Source organism: Zootoca vivipara, chromosome 1 (genome assembly GCF_965207765.1).
Source record: "Zootoca vivipara chromosome 1, rZooViv2.hap1.1, whole genome shotgun sequence".
In the NCBI taxonomy this organism is placed as follows: domain Eukaryota; kingdom Metazoa; phylum Chordata; class Lepidosauria; order Squamata; family Lacertidae; genus Zootoca; species Zootoca vivipara.
In genome coordinates, this window is record NC_142582.1 from 33542312 (window position 1) to 33557856 (window position 15545).

General features: G+C 38.9%; 1 protein-coding gene across 1 annotated transcript in view; it reads right to left on the reverse strand.

Moving 5' to 3' along the window:
- The window catches only part of ACVR2A (activin A receptor type 2A), a 54807-nt gene that overhangs the window by 20194 nt on the left and 19068 nt on the right, over positions 1–15545 (reverse strand). The window contains exons 2-4 of the mRNA XM_035131116.3: positions 5352–5559; positions 2476–2585; positions 1214–1368 (exon numbers count right to left, since the gene is read on the reverse strand). Of these exons, the coding sequence (XP_034987007.1) occupies positions 1214–1368; positions 2476–2585; positions 5352–5559 (473 nt within the window). The remainder of the gene's footprint in view (positions 1–1213; positions 1369–2475; positions 2586–5351; positions 5560–15545) is intronic.

Here is a 15545-nt window from a genome sequence, read left to right on the forward strand (position 1 = left end):
ATGTTTATTTTCTGATTTATAAACACAATAGGTGGTAATCAATGCCAGTCCAACTCAGACTAGACCCACTCAAGTTAATGACTAACTTAAGTGCATTGATGTGTTTGTTTGTGTGTGTGTGTGTGTGTGTGCGCGCGCATGCATGCATGCATGCATGCATGCAAATGTGTACATGCAAACATACAACAACAACAACAACAACAACAAGGGCATGGAAGAGTAGAGACAGAAAGGACGTAAAGGCAAAAGGGAAGTTAATTTTAAAAACAGGTGATTCCAGAGAAACCAAGATAATATATATCAGCACTGAATAATGCACTAGTTGAAACAAGCTCAAGTGGTAATCACAGCTTCACCAAAAGCATCACCTCCCTTGTCACAGATTGTATCCACTTCTAGCTATCTGACACGGCATCCACAGCTTCCTGGTTGCATGCACAGCCAATAGACTTGTTTTTATCTCAGCTTATTAAACAACACGACTAATGCCTGAATACAATCAAATTATTCACTACCATGTGTAAAGCCTTTACGACACATAAAGCAGACCGCCTCACTTTTAATTGTTGTTGTTGTTTAGATGTTTAGTCGTGTCTGACTCTAACAGTGGAAGTGGAACATAGCCTTATATTCCACGAATTTGTCTCATCCTCTTTTAAAGCTATTCAAGCTGGTGGGCCACTACTGTGGGGCCATCCTGTGGGAGTGAGTTCCATAGTTCTAACTATGCAGGGCGTGAAGAAGTACTTTCTTCTAGAGTAACATTTCTTAAGATGCTGCTAGAGATTTTAATGTTTAATACTTCCAAGATCAAAACCTACAAGTTTGTTTTTTAAGTCTAAAATCTCTGTACTTTTCTATTGAATGAATCCCAAAAGACAGAGATGAAGTTTACAATGGATTAGTTATGCAGAACATTCAACCACCATCCTGACAGTCACTTCAGGGAACAGAGGACACCTTCATTCATGCAAGGGCTGGGGAAGAAGCTCCCAATTTCCACAAACTCCTTTCTCTAGCTGAAGACTTCCACACCACATGCTGACACTTCCAAGACTCTCAACAGAGCAAGACGTCGCAGTGAAAATAAGAAGCTAGGGAAGAAGGCCCCACTGAAGGAGAACTCCACTCATACTGATCCTAGTCATTAGATCCAGTCACTCACCATCATTTTTCTGAAACAAATGAATTCAGATCAAAATAACTGGCTTACCTGGGTTGGTACAAGTACTGGAGGATATGCTAATTTGTGGTGTCGGTACATCCAAAATGAAACCAGTATGATCACTGCAATTCCCATTATAGGCACAAGAGAATAAAGCAAGGTACTGAAAAGGGGTGGTTTAGATGCAACAGGATTGGAAGTAGCTGCAGGGGAGAAAGTTCCCAATTAGTCTTCTGACAGTGTAATACCAAGCAGAAAAGAACCAATTCTTAAAAACTGAGAAAAGTAAAATGGACTTCATATGAAACAGAGCATCATGATATCAATGGATTAAATGAGATCAAAGGTAAAACATTGAAAGGTTTAAGCTTGCAATTCAACTTTCATTTAAGATGCTTTCATTGTGCCCATTTATTTATTTATACTTGACATATGTTATGAGACTTGAAAGCTTGTGTTATATCTCATCTGCAGTATTTGCTCCAGAAAGCAGTATCACTTTATCTCCCATGTGTCAGACACATAACTACTTTAAGACCCTCTAAGGATACTTAAAAATAGTTCCCAAGTTTAAGAATGATCAAAATGCTTAAATTCTTGCTGAGAAGTTATTTTAAGTATGAATCAATGACAAAGTGAATGTTAAAAATAATTTTACTCTTTGTGCTTTAAGCAGCCTACTAAATTTAGCAAAACGTTATATAAAGTAGCTGTTTAGTGTTTGCCAGTTCATATTTACCACTTGCATTCAGTGAAAAGTTTATTGATTTTGCAGGACTATCTTTGAATTTGATTCACACTATTTACAGTACGCACATCTAATTTAGTCCTTTAAGCCACAATGCTAAACCATAGTTTAGTGTTATGGGAATGAGCCTCACACCTGCTCACTTCCCAGTCCTCCTCTGGTATAGCCAAGAGACTTGAAGAATCTCCTCTTCCAGGTTTCAATTAACTGATGTTGGTTACATCTGAACAGGAAACTTTGGTCTGTATGTCCAAACTGAACCACTCGTATCACTGTGTATAGACATCTATTATGATCAGTGACCAAGACATGCAATTGTTACAAAGGATATTTCTGGACTGAAGACCGTTGGAAACACACCTATTTACAAGCACCGTAGCTTTTAAATGTTAAAAAGTCCTTCTGAAATTGGATAACAGATTTCATTTGAATGATTATAAAAGTTATTATTAACAGAAGTTCTCTTAAGATCAACACAAATAAGTGAGGGAAAATAACATTTCTCAATGTTGCAGAAATTGAACTGTGACTAACAGTGACTAACTAGAAAAACTGAACTTACGTTGTGTGACCTCCATTTCTGGAAAGTAGAAAAAATGTTGATTGCACATGTTGCCTTCACAGCAGCAGAAAAACACATCAGGACTGTCCTTCTTTTCTATACAGTCAGTTCTGAAAGGGTTTAAAACCAGTTACTCATCTTCATTTTACAATAAATACACAGACACGACTCTCCAGCAACTAATGCAAAGCAATAAAATATCTGTTTTTAAAACATTGCGTCATGAATCTACATTTGAATATTCTTGTTGCAGATGTTTAAAGCAGGTCTGTACCAACTTTTCATTTGGCTCATTTATTGTGATGTAAAGTGATGTTACAGAATGCATGACATTTCCCCCCCAAGCAGCAGGTTACCTTTCACTACAAAACTGTGATCCATTCACTACTCTTAGCAAATCACACTGCCCATTGCTTCCCTTTTAATGCTGCTGCAGATCATGCTGTGCATATTGCTGTGGACCTTTAAAGTCCTAGGAGCCACTTTAAAAGACACAAGCTACTCAATATATATAGAGGCTGATCTGCCTCCATCTCTGCCAAGAAAGAAGAACTGTGTGTACTACAGAATGCCTCCTTTCAAGTGGCAGGTGCAAAATATTTTGTTAAAAGGAACTTCCATTTCAGCTGAAACTTAATTTAAAGTATGAATCAAAGTAGCTTATTTTCAGACTAATTTTAGCATGTCAGCCTTCCCCAACCTGACACCCCCTGGATGTTTTTGGAAAGTTGACAGGAGCTTTCATGGGCTGAAAACTATGGAACTTGCACCAATTAAGACTGAAAATATGCTACTGTGATTTCACACTTTACTACATCTCTTCTCTTGTTTTAATTTAGTTTAACATGTTAACTGCTCCACTGTTATGATTTTATATAGAGGAATCAGAACATATTCACCCAGGATACTGTCACCCCCCCCCCATACTAGGAAATTCATCCACCTTTTAATATCACTAATTAATTATCTACCTACCTACATTTTAAAATTACTGTATATTCTCATCTCATCCCACTTATATAAAAGACCCCAACCAGCTCCTACAAACTACTTAGAAGTAGATCTACATACGTTACAGGGTTCAATCTTGATCAAGGATGGTGCCTCAACCCAATTTTCAGGGACTCTGCACCCACCTCCCCTTTCTCAGCTCTCTACCACCACAGCCCGCCATATTCAGCAGAGTATATCCTTCAAGAGAGGATCTGCGGGACTTGGGAGAGGAAGACGTGATAACAGCTTCTGCTAGCCCTTCCCTAAGTGTTTCTTTTGAACCAACCCTGTGGATATAGCAGTGAAAGCCTCGATTTGAAAAGCTGACATGGTTTATCTCCAGGTATTGGGGGAGGGGGAAAACCCTCAGTGCTTGCGCTTTTTCACTCCCACCTCTAACAGCACAATAAGTCTTGATGTGATGGCTTCTGAAGCGAATATATTCCAAAGGGAATCTATTCCTTCTGCCGTCCCCAAAGGTAACCCCCTCCCAGTTTTTAAAAACTACAGCCAACAGACAGAGCAAAAAATAATAATCACCATCCTTGTGTATCTTGTCTGGCACAACTTAAAATTCTGGTACTAAATATGAGTAGAAAGTAATTTTAATATATCTGTCCACCAAAACTAGAATGAGTCAACTTCTAAATTAATTGTTTCATTCAAACAGCCGCTATCTGTTGATGAACAACAAGGAATCTTGTAGCACAGGGGTCAGCAAACTTTTTCAGCAGGGGGCCGGTCCACTGTCCTTCAGGCCTTGTGTGGGGGGGGGGCGGACTATATTTTGGGGGGGAAATGGACGCATTCCTATGCCCCACAAATAACCCAGAGATGCATTTTAAATAAAAGGACACATTCTACTCATGTAAAAACATGCTGATTCCCGGACCGTCCACGGGCCGGATTTAGGAGGTGATTGGGCCGCATCCGGCCCCTGGGCCTTACTTTGGGGACCCCTGTTGTAGCACCTTAAAGATCAGAATTTGTGCAGTAAACATTTGTCCCTGCATACTGAGTAGACAACATGCTTTCTGTTCCTTTAACAGCTATGGTATTTATTTTCAATTACATTAATAAAATATAATAATAATAATAATAATAATAATAATAATAATAATAATAATAGCAACAACAACAACAACAATTTATTTATATCCCACCCATCTGGCTGGGGCTGGGTTTCCCCAGCCACTCTGGGCGGCTTGCAGCATATCTAAAAACATAAAATATCAAGCGTCAAAAACCTCCCAATATACAAAGAAAGTGTAAGTGCTATAAAAATATTGTAAAATATTGCTGTCTAGAAAAAAACGGTATTTCAACTGAAAACCAACTTTATCAGTGTTTTTCTAACCCCATTTAAAAATCTGCAAGAAAGCTGTCCTTGGTTAGAGAACTGTCTCCAAACAACATTACATGGCTTATGCCAACCTACTGGCACTCACTTGACGTTTCTTCAACCATTTGTTTATGAAAAACTGTGGGGTGATTTACTACCCCAATCTGCTAACACTGACTAAGGTAATAAATGAATCCCAATGACATAATCCAATGCATTTCTTTTTGTTTCCAGACAATAAACAGCAAGTGATAACTGGTTGAAATTTGTGGGCGCTGTACAGGTGGTGGTTTGTGACAACGCCAACTTCTGCATGTTTGAATGTATGTTTGCCAGCACCCTAAAGTTACAAAAGGCAAGTGCTGAGATAGTGACACTCAAAAAATTGGGTTGGCATTACGTTAAAAGGCTCTGTAAGATCAAGAAGGTCTGCATTTGAAGCAGCCCAATTGAACTATAAACTGTGCAGACTTTAATTCAAGCATTACTTTTTAAACACATACATGAATAACAAATGAAAAAGTAGTATTAGTTAGCTTGCCTGTCGTAACAGTTAATATCGTCCAGCCAGCAACCCTTTTTCACAATTTCAACAGTTCCAGAAATATTCTTCCATGTTGCAAAGCAATGTCGTCTTTTATCTTTATCACCGTAACACAGTTCAATGCCACTGCGATTTGTTTTATCAGTTTCCCAATTAGCATTGTAGAAGATGCACTCCTGTGTCTCTGATCTGCCTAGTATGGCACCTACATGGGGAAAGCAATTACAAACCAAGTCATTGAATAAGGTTGCAACATGTTTTGGGTGTTCAGAACAAAACAGCATTCAATTTATCAATACTATATACTGTATATTCTTCACCATTTATTTATTTAACAAACGTGTTTATCTATGGCTATGTCATATTTTTTTAAAAATCAGATGGTTAGAGCAATTAAACATAAAACCATACAATAAAAACCATATAAGTTAAGACATCAATTAACAATTGGGGAAGAATGGATTCTTAATTCCCTGCATAGGCTTTGCAGAATAGAAACGTTTTCAGCAGGCGTTTAAAGGTTAGCACAGAAGATGCCTGCTGAATCTCTATTCCACAGGAGTGGGGTGATGACATTAAAGACTTGATTTCTTGTTGTCAAATGAGCCTCACCAACCTGGGGAACAGCTAATGACACTCCTGCAGATGATCTCATTGGTCAAGTTGAGATACAAGGGACTGGCAAATCCTGAGATACCCTGGACCTAAGGTGTTCAGGTAGTTTAGGTTCTGTTCCCAGTACTTATGATTTTACCTCAACTTGGCATGCATCTCAAACTGTTTTTAAAGCAAATAAATAAAAAAGTAGCAGAATAATTGTCATTTTGAACTATGGTCATTTGACATTTGTCGTTTGACAAACTACAAACACTAATAGCAAAATAAAGTTTCTTGCTGAAATGTTTTTATAACAGAAGTGACATTTATGCAACTGTAGCCCTCTTAAGAAATAGACTATAAAAGAACATATTTCAAAATATGTAATTGTCTCGCATATCCAGCTGGAGCCCTCTGCTATAGGGAATGGATCTGATGTTGTTGGAAACTTGTGGTGTTAAATAGAAATGTCACCAATGAGCCTTTTCGGCATGACACTGAAGCTCTCTAATTATTTAAAATGAAAGGTATCCAAAATATTTGAATTTTTCTCATCATCTGAAACTTAATACAGACAGCAACCATTTTAGGCTTGTTTGATATGTGTGTGATCACATACATGCACATTGTGCTGAACCCTGAAGTCACCCCAAAAAATCACAAAAATGGGTGGAGGCAGAACAAGGGTGTTTGCAAGCTTTTCCAATGGGTCTTCCAATGCGCCTTGGAATGTATCCCCCACATAAATTGGTCACTGTCTGTACATATTCTAACAATCCCACCAATCAGTGGGATCCATCATCTATAAATGTAGCAAAAACCTAAAGCAATCTGGTTTCGTTAGTACTGAATTATGTTTACATAATCGGTGCTACAATACATTTCAATTTACTTTAATCTTGCAGAAAAGGGGCAATTCACCCAGTGACATTGAGATTCTTTAGTCAATAATTCTTTTATCTCTAAATAAAACCATAGACAAAATGGCAAAGCTAACATGAAGGACCTGTTTTTACAGAGCCCCACTAGAAAGCAGAGTCATCTGAAATAATCAATGGAGAAATCTACACATTTTTCCAGAATGTGGAAAAAATGAAGATTTTGTAAAGTGGACTAACAGCTGAGAGATCAGTATTAAAATCACAACTTAGTCATGAAGCTCACACTGTGACCTTGGGACAGCTACTCTCCAGCAGCCTAACCTACCTCAACAGTTTTTTCTAAGGATAAAGGGGGGGGGAAGTATATTCATGAATGCCACCTTGAACTTCTAGGAGGAAAGAATGGATAAATTGAACACTGTTAAAAGAATACTGCAAATAAAATGTTTTTCTCCAGCCTGCTTGTTCCTAATCTTGAATTTGGGTAGGAGGATAGGTTTGGAAACATGAAAAACTCCTAAAAATAAAAAAGAGGTCTGAGACATATTTAGGCCCACAGATTGGGCTTTACATGAAGATCCTGAGCAAATCTGCTGGGAGAGGCTTGACTAGTTGAGTTGCACAGGCAGGGTGAGATCCATGTTCCCATATAATATGTATTTGCTTTGCACAATGAGGTCTCAACTGAACCATTCAAAAATAAGCTCAAATGATTAAGTAAAAAATAGTGTAGAAAGACTCACACTGTGTCCACTATTGCTGTCTCTTAACAAGACTTGATCAAAAACAACATGCCTGAACTAGCAACCACACCTTTCCCCTGGCTAGCTACAAAGAATGTACTTTTAGTTGTGTGGAGGTGTGGCCTTGCTCAGCATGCTCAGAACAGAAGTACTGAGTTCCCAGGTCTAACAAAAGGGTAGACCTGCTAAGGTTATATACATCATACAGTTGCCATCATGACAAGAGAGAGCAGGAAACTTCACTACCAGGACCAAGAACCAGTAGCTCTGATAAGATACAAATTCATTACCAAGGTTTTTTCTGCCTAGAACAGTTGAGTGGGTCCTTCACGACCACAGCAATAATTTTGGGTTGAGATTGTTGAGTGGTACAGAGACTAGATTGGCCAGAAATGTCTTTAGGAGGAGCCTGTCAAATTTCAAATGGATTGTGGAATGGTGTACAGAATAAAGAGTATGGCCTTTGAGATTTGAGGAAATTCTTTAAAAACTGAAGAACATTTCAGTAAGTAGGGCTAAGGCCTGGTTGCCCTGCTGGACCAGCATCCACTCTTACTAGTGATGATAAAAATAAAAAATGAAAACACACAAAAAATAAGGAAAGGGAGGAGTGGGAATAATTTAACTACTTCCCAAATGCTTTTAAGCATATGACAAAATTTTTACCAGTTAAGCAAAATGTTTTGTCTTTTACTAAATCACAAATCTAATCTGTTTAAATTTGCAGCTCTAATTTGGCCCAACAGGCATAAAACCAAGTTGGAAAACTCACCAAATCCAAAACCACAACCACCGAACAATAAGCCTCCACAACCCCACAAGTGTCTAATTATAATGTGTCCTTTGAGCTTGAGGTCATGGGCCAAATGCTTTCCTGCCCCCCTCCCAAAATTGAATCTGCATGGTGAAAGTCATCTATGCATGCAAAACAGCTTAAGTTGTGTTTTGGGTTGTATCCAACGATGACTTTCTTTCTGCTTGTGTTAGCCAGATTTCACCCACCTTTCCTACCTATTGCAGTGTATCCCACAGACTGCAGGGGGGTGGGGTTGAGATCAGATACAAATCCAGTGCAGATAGCTGCCCTCAGAGGAGGTACAATGTTGAGGTGTTGTACTCATTAGTCACTCCTGTCAACCTAGCAGTTCAAAAGCATGTCAAAGTACAAGTAGATAAATAGGTACCGCTCCAGCGGGAAGGTAAACGGCGTTTCCGTGCGCTGCTCTGGTTCGCCAGAAGCGGCTTTGTCATGCTGGCCACATGACCTGGAAGCTGTCTGCAGACAAATGCCGGCTCCCTCGGTCTACAGAGCGAGATGAGCGCCGCAACCCCAGAGTCATCCGCGACTGGACCTAACGGTCAGGGGTACCTTTACCTTTACTCATAAGTCAAGTCAAATTCTTGATCTTATCCCATTGGTAGATTTTCTCTATTTTGCCATCATTTGAAGTCTCCACTGCCATATCCCTTCTATACCATCTTATCTCAATGCTTCTTTATTATTTTTCTTACTGACAGTTATGTCGTTAGTTTTTGGCTCCCTTCCAAACCATCTCTTATATCCATTCAGACATTCTTATTCACCTTCTTGTTTCTGCTCTAAACATTCTTGATCAACTCTTGCCCTTTGCTACACATCTTGAATTATCTTGTGTTTTTATATCAGTATACAAGTTTGTTTACATTGCAGCCTAGTTTAATTTCAACATAATTTCTGTTTAATGACTCTTTAGTCTTGAGAACCTCCACATATATTTGCCTGCTTAATAGGGGACTTTGAGAATGTTAAAAATGGCTAGATGGAAGGGCTATTGTAACACAATTCAAGTAATCTCCCCTGTGTTACCATGGATGTTGAGAATTTCCCCCCATATTTTCTTTTTCCTTCAATATCTTCCCAAGACGCCTTCAGAAGGGGGAAGCAAGTTGAGGAGTTACATACATCAAGCTGTATGGTTGTTTATAAAACATATGCTTAAATCTGGATATTTCAAGAATTGTTATAAATCTATTCCCAGGGGTTAGGGATCAGAGTACCAACCCTAGAAGTATAAGATTGGGCCAAACACATCAAGCCAAGATGCACATCAACAGCAGCTATCTGCAAACCCAATTTGGATCTTGAGTGCAGAATGGGAAATGTTCCCCAGAAAATGATGAAGTTAATATAAATAATGACAACTTTGGCAACAAAACAAGTAATGGCAATTTTTCTACAAAATAGTACTGAAAAGGTTAAGTAGTCTTTGCACTGCAGATTTAAAAAGATTCAAGGGGTTATATTTAAGAGAGAGAAAAGTTAACAAGCCAACCAGGTCTTGAATGAAAGCTATTAAATACCCATTAAGTCAATTAATATAAGCAAGCATCAAATTTATGTATGATGTTTTGAGATATTTAGCCCAACTCAAAGATGATTGCTTTTTATTTCTTATCCCTATAAAAGCAATTAATACAGCAGGATTACCATATGTTTGTTCTCTTGATAAAGAATGTATTTATGAATGCTGTAAAAGCAGTGTTGCTGGGTTTTTTTCTTTTTCTTTTTTTACACTATGGCAGATTTTAACAGCTGTGTGCATTTCTATTACTAAAAATAGATGCAAATAAAAGTTTTAGAATTTGAGTAAAGAGCACATTGTCAAATGTAATTGAAAAATATCCATCTACAGGCAGCGACCAATTGTGTGTGGGTTACATTCCAGACCCCACCCACACAAGTCAGTGGGGCCTGCATAAGCCTGTCCCACCCCATTCTGCCCCTTTTTGTGACTTTCCTATGACTTTTCAGGGTACTTTTGGGTTCAGTGTGGTCCCACACATATTGGATCTGCCTTAAACAGCCGCTGCCTATGCCACCAAGCATGCTTCATCTCATGCATAAAACGTCACCTTCCTTCTCTCTACAGCACTCTCCCCCCCCCCCAAAAAAGATCTAGAGCAGATGTGGAAGGGTGTGCGGGCTGCAGAAGAGGAAGCTGCAATGCATATGGTTGCACAAAGTAGGAGACCGCACAGTTTTAATGAATAATCAAACCTATATTTTTCTTAGACTGGCATACTTCAGAAAAAGCTCCTGGAACAGAAAACATCTGCAACGCACATTAATCCCCTTTAGTTCACAATGTATTGCCATCAAAGCCAATGGAAACAACATTAAGTTAAAATAGATGTATGTCATCAATATAAACTAAAAAGGGAAACTACAAATGCCAGCTAGTACACTCTATAACTGATTATTTATAATGAAGTTCTTTTAAAAGCACGCTACTCAAATGAACATAAATATAACATGAATACAACAAAATAACACTTCTCAAATGATGTAGGAATAAAGATTGGCTTAGGCAGCTCTAACATTATGATAATTACCACCCAAACACACACACTTTAGGCACAATCCTATTCTTGAGTGCTGGTTGAGAGGCTCTTGGGATCTGATGGAAGCCCTGCTTCATCAGCAGAATACGAGAAACACTGCAGGCATGACAGATACTCCCAACTCCCAATATGCCAGAACAACACTTTTCTGGAGGATCAATTCCATTGGTGAAGATACCACAACACTATTTTGGTGCATCATGGTTTTACTATTCATATAAACACAAAGGGTGTTCAAAATATTTTGTAACTTTACAGAGAATGAATACAATGCAACAAGTATAAGCTATTGTTCAGCTTAAAATGAGCATAACAGGTATGTAAATAAAATTATTGAAATACCATTTTTAGACTAAGGGTGGAATTCAATGTCACACTATTATAAACATTCCACCTGTGCAAGCATTTAAGCTTGCCAGACAGAATGAACCCCTGCCTCTCCGTGTACACTGTCCTGGGGGTCCGCTCAGCACCACCCCGAGCCAATCAGGGGGCACATGAGGAAAGAAAGATGAAGGTGAATTATTCATGGAATGGTGAACAGTGGCCTTTGAAGGTCATAATCCTAAACAAATACCAGTAGATGAAGGGCTAAATTGGTGTACTCATTGTGTATCCCATAATAAACAATGTTTCAAGAGTTTAAGCACGGCTGAAATTCTCTTGGTGACCCAGGATATAGCCAACCCCAACTGCAATCAATCCTGAAACAACTGGTGCTATTACAAATTATCCCTAGTTGTCTAAAAAAGATGGCAAAACTCTGAAGGGGGGGGTTCATTTGTAAGCATTCATTATTTTCATACAAAAGATGACTGCAAGATGGGTTCCCTAGAACTTCACACGAGAAAGAATTGATTAATCAAAGAAGTTTTTGGAACAGTTCCATTCATGTTTTTCTAACACTGCATTCTGTTTCCAGAAGTTAAATTCAACTCAAGGCAGTTCTTCCCAATAACTGGCTCACAGCCATCACCTCAGGAGATCCTTGGAGACTGTTTGGCTCTACCTTGACAACACACACATGCACACCTCACTATTAAAGGGTGAGGCCTTGAGCATGCATCTTATAATCCCTTTATAGCCCTTAGCAATTACTACCTATTTTGATATTTTAAATCCCAGGTATGAAGACAATTTGCTGACAATGAAGCACAGACAAGACAGCAGTAGATTGGGCTCATAATCAAACACTTAAATTTGGAAGGCATTACCAGCTTGAAAGGACCCAGGTGGCGCTGTGGTTAAACCACTGAGCCTAGGGCTTGCTGATCAGAAGGTCGGCGGTTCGAATCCCTGTGACGGGGTGAGCTCCCGTTGCTTGGTCCCAGCTCCTGCCAACCTAGCAGTTCGAAAGCACGTCAAAATGCAAGTAGATAAATAGGAACCGCTACAGCGGGAAGGTAAACGGTGTTTCCATGTGCTGCTCTGGTTTGCCAGAAGCGGCTTTGTCATGCTGGCCACATGACCTGGAAGCTATACGCCGGCTCCCTTGGCCAATAATGCAAGATGAGCGCGCAACCCCAGAGTCGGTCACGACTGGACCTAATGGTCAGGGGTCCCTTTACCCTTTACCAGCTTGAAAGACAAGCAGAATAAATGCACTGAAATTTATGGCAATTAAACAAATTTTATTTTGTCAATTTCTTAATGAATAGCAAAGCATTCTGAATGCCCCTAGTATAATGTTCTCTCTATTACAGGCAACTCCCCACTTGCACCCAAACTACTTGCATGCGGGGCCCTGGAATGCAACTCCCACATAAGTGAGGAGTCGCAAGTACTAATACAAAGTTATAGCTTACTGGATAGTTTGTGGATCACACAAAGATGATTCTAACATGTTCTTTTAAAAATGAGAATACTTGTTTGAAGAGAGTTTATACTTAAAACATGCACCTAAACTCTTTGTATTTTCCACACTAACTGTAATACATTATATAGAGTAGATAGCTTAGAATAAATATGGTCAGTATGTGTCATTTTGGTTTCTTTTTAAATATAATGAAGTAATCCAGGAGGAAGGCTGCAACACACAAAACACAATTTAAAAGGAGAGTAGAAATGTGTATGTACCGGTATTAGCTAAAAGCATATAAACTTCATGTTACATTTGAACAGCAAGGGTCTCGCTCATCCTTACTCATGTAAGGAAAGGGCTACAGGTATGCTATAGCTACAAGTTCACTGGCAAGTTTGAAGGAAGGGTGAATTCTCTGAAGAGCAATAATAAAGAGAGCTGCCTGGTGTATAATGGGAGGGGCATGAAGATGATAGTAAAGAAAGTGAAAACAGACTAGAATCGGCTTAGTTGCAGAAAACAATTTGCATGCAACAAGGACCCAGGTTCAATCCCTGGTATCACACAGAAAGACCTGAAATATTGGAGAGTCACTGCCGGACAGTATACAATGGGAGCGATCAGGATTAATGGTCTGATTTGGTGCAAAGAAACTATGATAGGAGATAGCTTGTTCCTCATAAAAACAGGGTAAACAACAAAACCCACATCTTTCCTTATACACTGGGATAATTAGAGCAAGAATACACTTTATTTTATTCACACCAATGGTATTCCTGAAACCCAACCAGATGTTATATGGGAGATATGCAACAGGATTTCTTGTCTGAAAGGTTTAAGCTTAAAATGGCAGGAGGGATGGGTATATTATAGATGCTTTCCAGCAATAGGAATACTGTATATTACTAATTGTGGCCCTCCAGATGTTGTTGGACTACATCTCCCATCACAATCCCTGCCCACTGGTAATACTGTCAAGGGCTAAAGGGAGATAGTATCCCATAAAAGTCACAAATTCCCCAGCCCTGGTATAGGAAGGTCTCTCTCATCAGCATGTGATGCTCAAGAGCGTTCTAGACAATATTTTATGCTGCCTAAATGGTCTCTGACAGAAACCCACATTTTGCAGTGGAGATTACTCAGTATTGGCACTGGTACTAACAATTGATTTGTAGTGAAGATCACTGGGGTGAATATAAAGTACACTATGACAATGCAAGGAGTTCATCTTTAAAGAGGAATATTAATCTTTTCAGATTATCTATAAAGCAATACTATAAACACATCGAGCTCAAGGACCCTTTGCCATTTTTTGGTCTACATTTTGATAGTGCATATTTGTACAAAGATTGGAAAAGATTGAGGGCACAAGGAGAAGGGGACGACAGAGGACGAGATGGTTGGACAGTGTTCTCGAAGCAACAAACATGAGTTTGACCAAACTGCGGGAGGCAGTGGAAGACAGGAGTGCCTGGCGTGCTATGGTCCATGGGGTCACGAAGAGTCGGACACGACTAAACAACAACAACAACAATTTGTACAAAACATTTAACAGCATTTGCAGAACCTGGTAACTATTTTTTCCAGATATCCTTCAAATTAATTAAAATATTATAGACAGTAATAATCCTGGGAGTAACGAATAATATACTGTATCACCAAACCTATTGATCATTTTGGATGTATTGGTTCCAAGCCCCTAAGGACTCTAAAAGGGAACAAACAATAGTCTAAATAGAGCTCAGCAAGAAACTTGGAGACAAGGTGATATAGGATCAGATTTTGATTTTTTAAAAAGGTAGGCAACTGTCAAAACTCGTAAGTCATCATAAGGTTTCTAACTAGGTCTAAGTGTGCCTAGCTGAGTACACTTCAGTAATCCAACCCAGGAGTAACCAAAGCATATATAACATACTTTCAGTCTGCCTACTACTCTAAGACAAATCTGAAGCTTGTATAGACAGAACTGGGCAGAAATTCTGTGAGTCACCAATAGTATCCTCTCAACCTAGTTTACCCTCACAATGTTCTTAGGAAAGCATGATTACCCATGTTTGCTGCACTGAACTTTTATCAAAAGGTGGGATAAAACCATCACTATCTCCCTAACCCCTCTGCTTATAAACCATCACAGCCAAAGGACAACAAAATTGTTCATCTATATAAGATTATGAATAATCTAGTTCTCCAGTATTACTTAATCAGCACTATTTCAAAGCAGAGGCACACCTTGGCATCTCTCCTACAAACAATGAAACGTTATTGGTATTGGTTCCATAATACTCTTCAGCTCACCAATGGTTTAAAAACTGAAGAGGAATGAAATAAGGCCGTACTAGTTCTCAACATGGATAAATTACTTCTACAAACATCCCGATACCAGTGTTAGAAACTGGGATAGAAAAGCTACGAGCCAAATGACTTCTGGGACCTGGGTTGTGGGAGCCAAAACAGAATGTCTAGTTGCCATGGGGGGGGGGGGGTTGGCAACACTTTTTATTTATTAGTTTGATAAGTATGAACTAGTGTGCAATTGACATATGAGACACATTGTTAATATCACGTTTTTAAGCATAAATTGTTACTACATTTTTAATTTGGTGTTTACAATAAAAATATTGGTACCATACTTGAGTTTTCAAAACACTCTACTCTTTATTGTGAAACTCCTTAACATACTATCCTTAAAAGATACTTTGAGGTTTCATTGCACATACATTTCAGTAATCCTTGGGTGTCAGCCAGGTGCAAAAAATGGCACCCAGATTTTCCGAGGTGCTTGCAAATG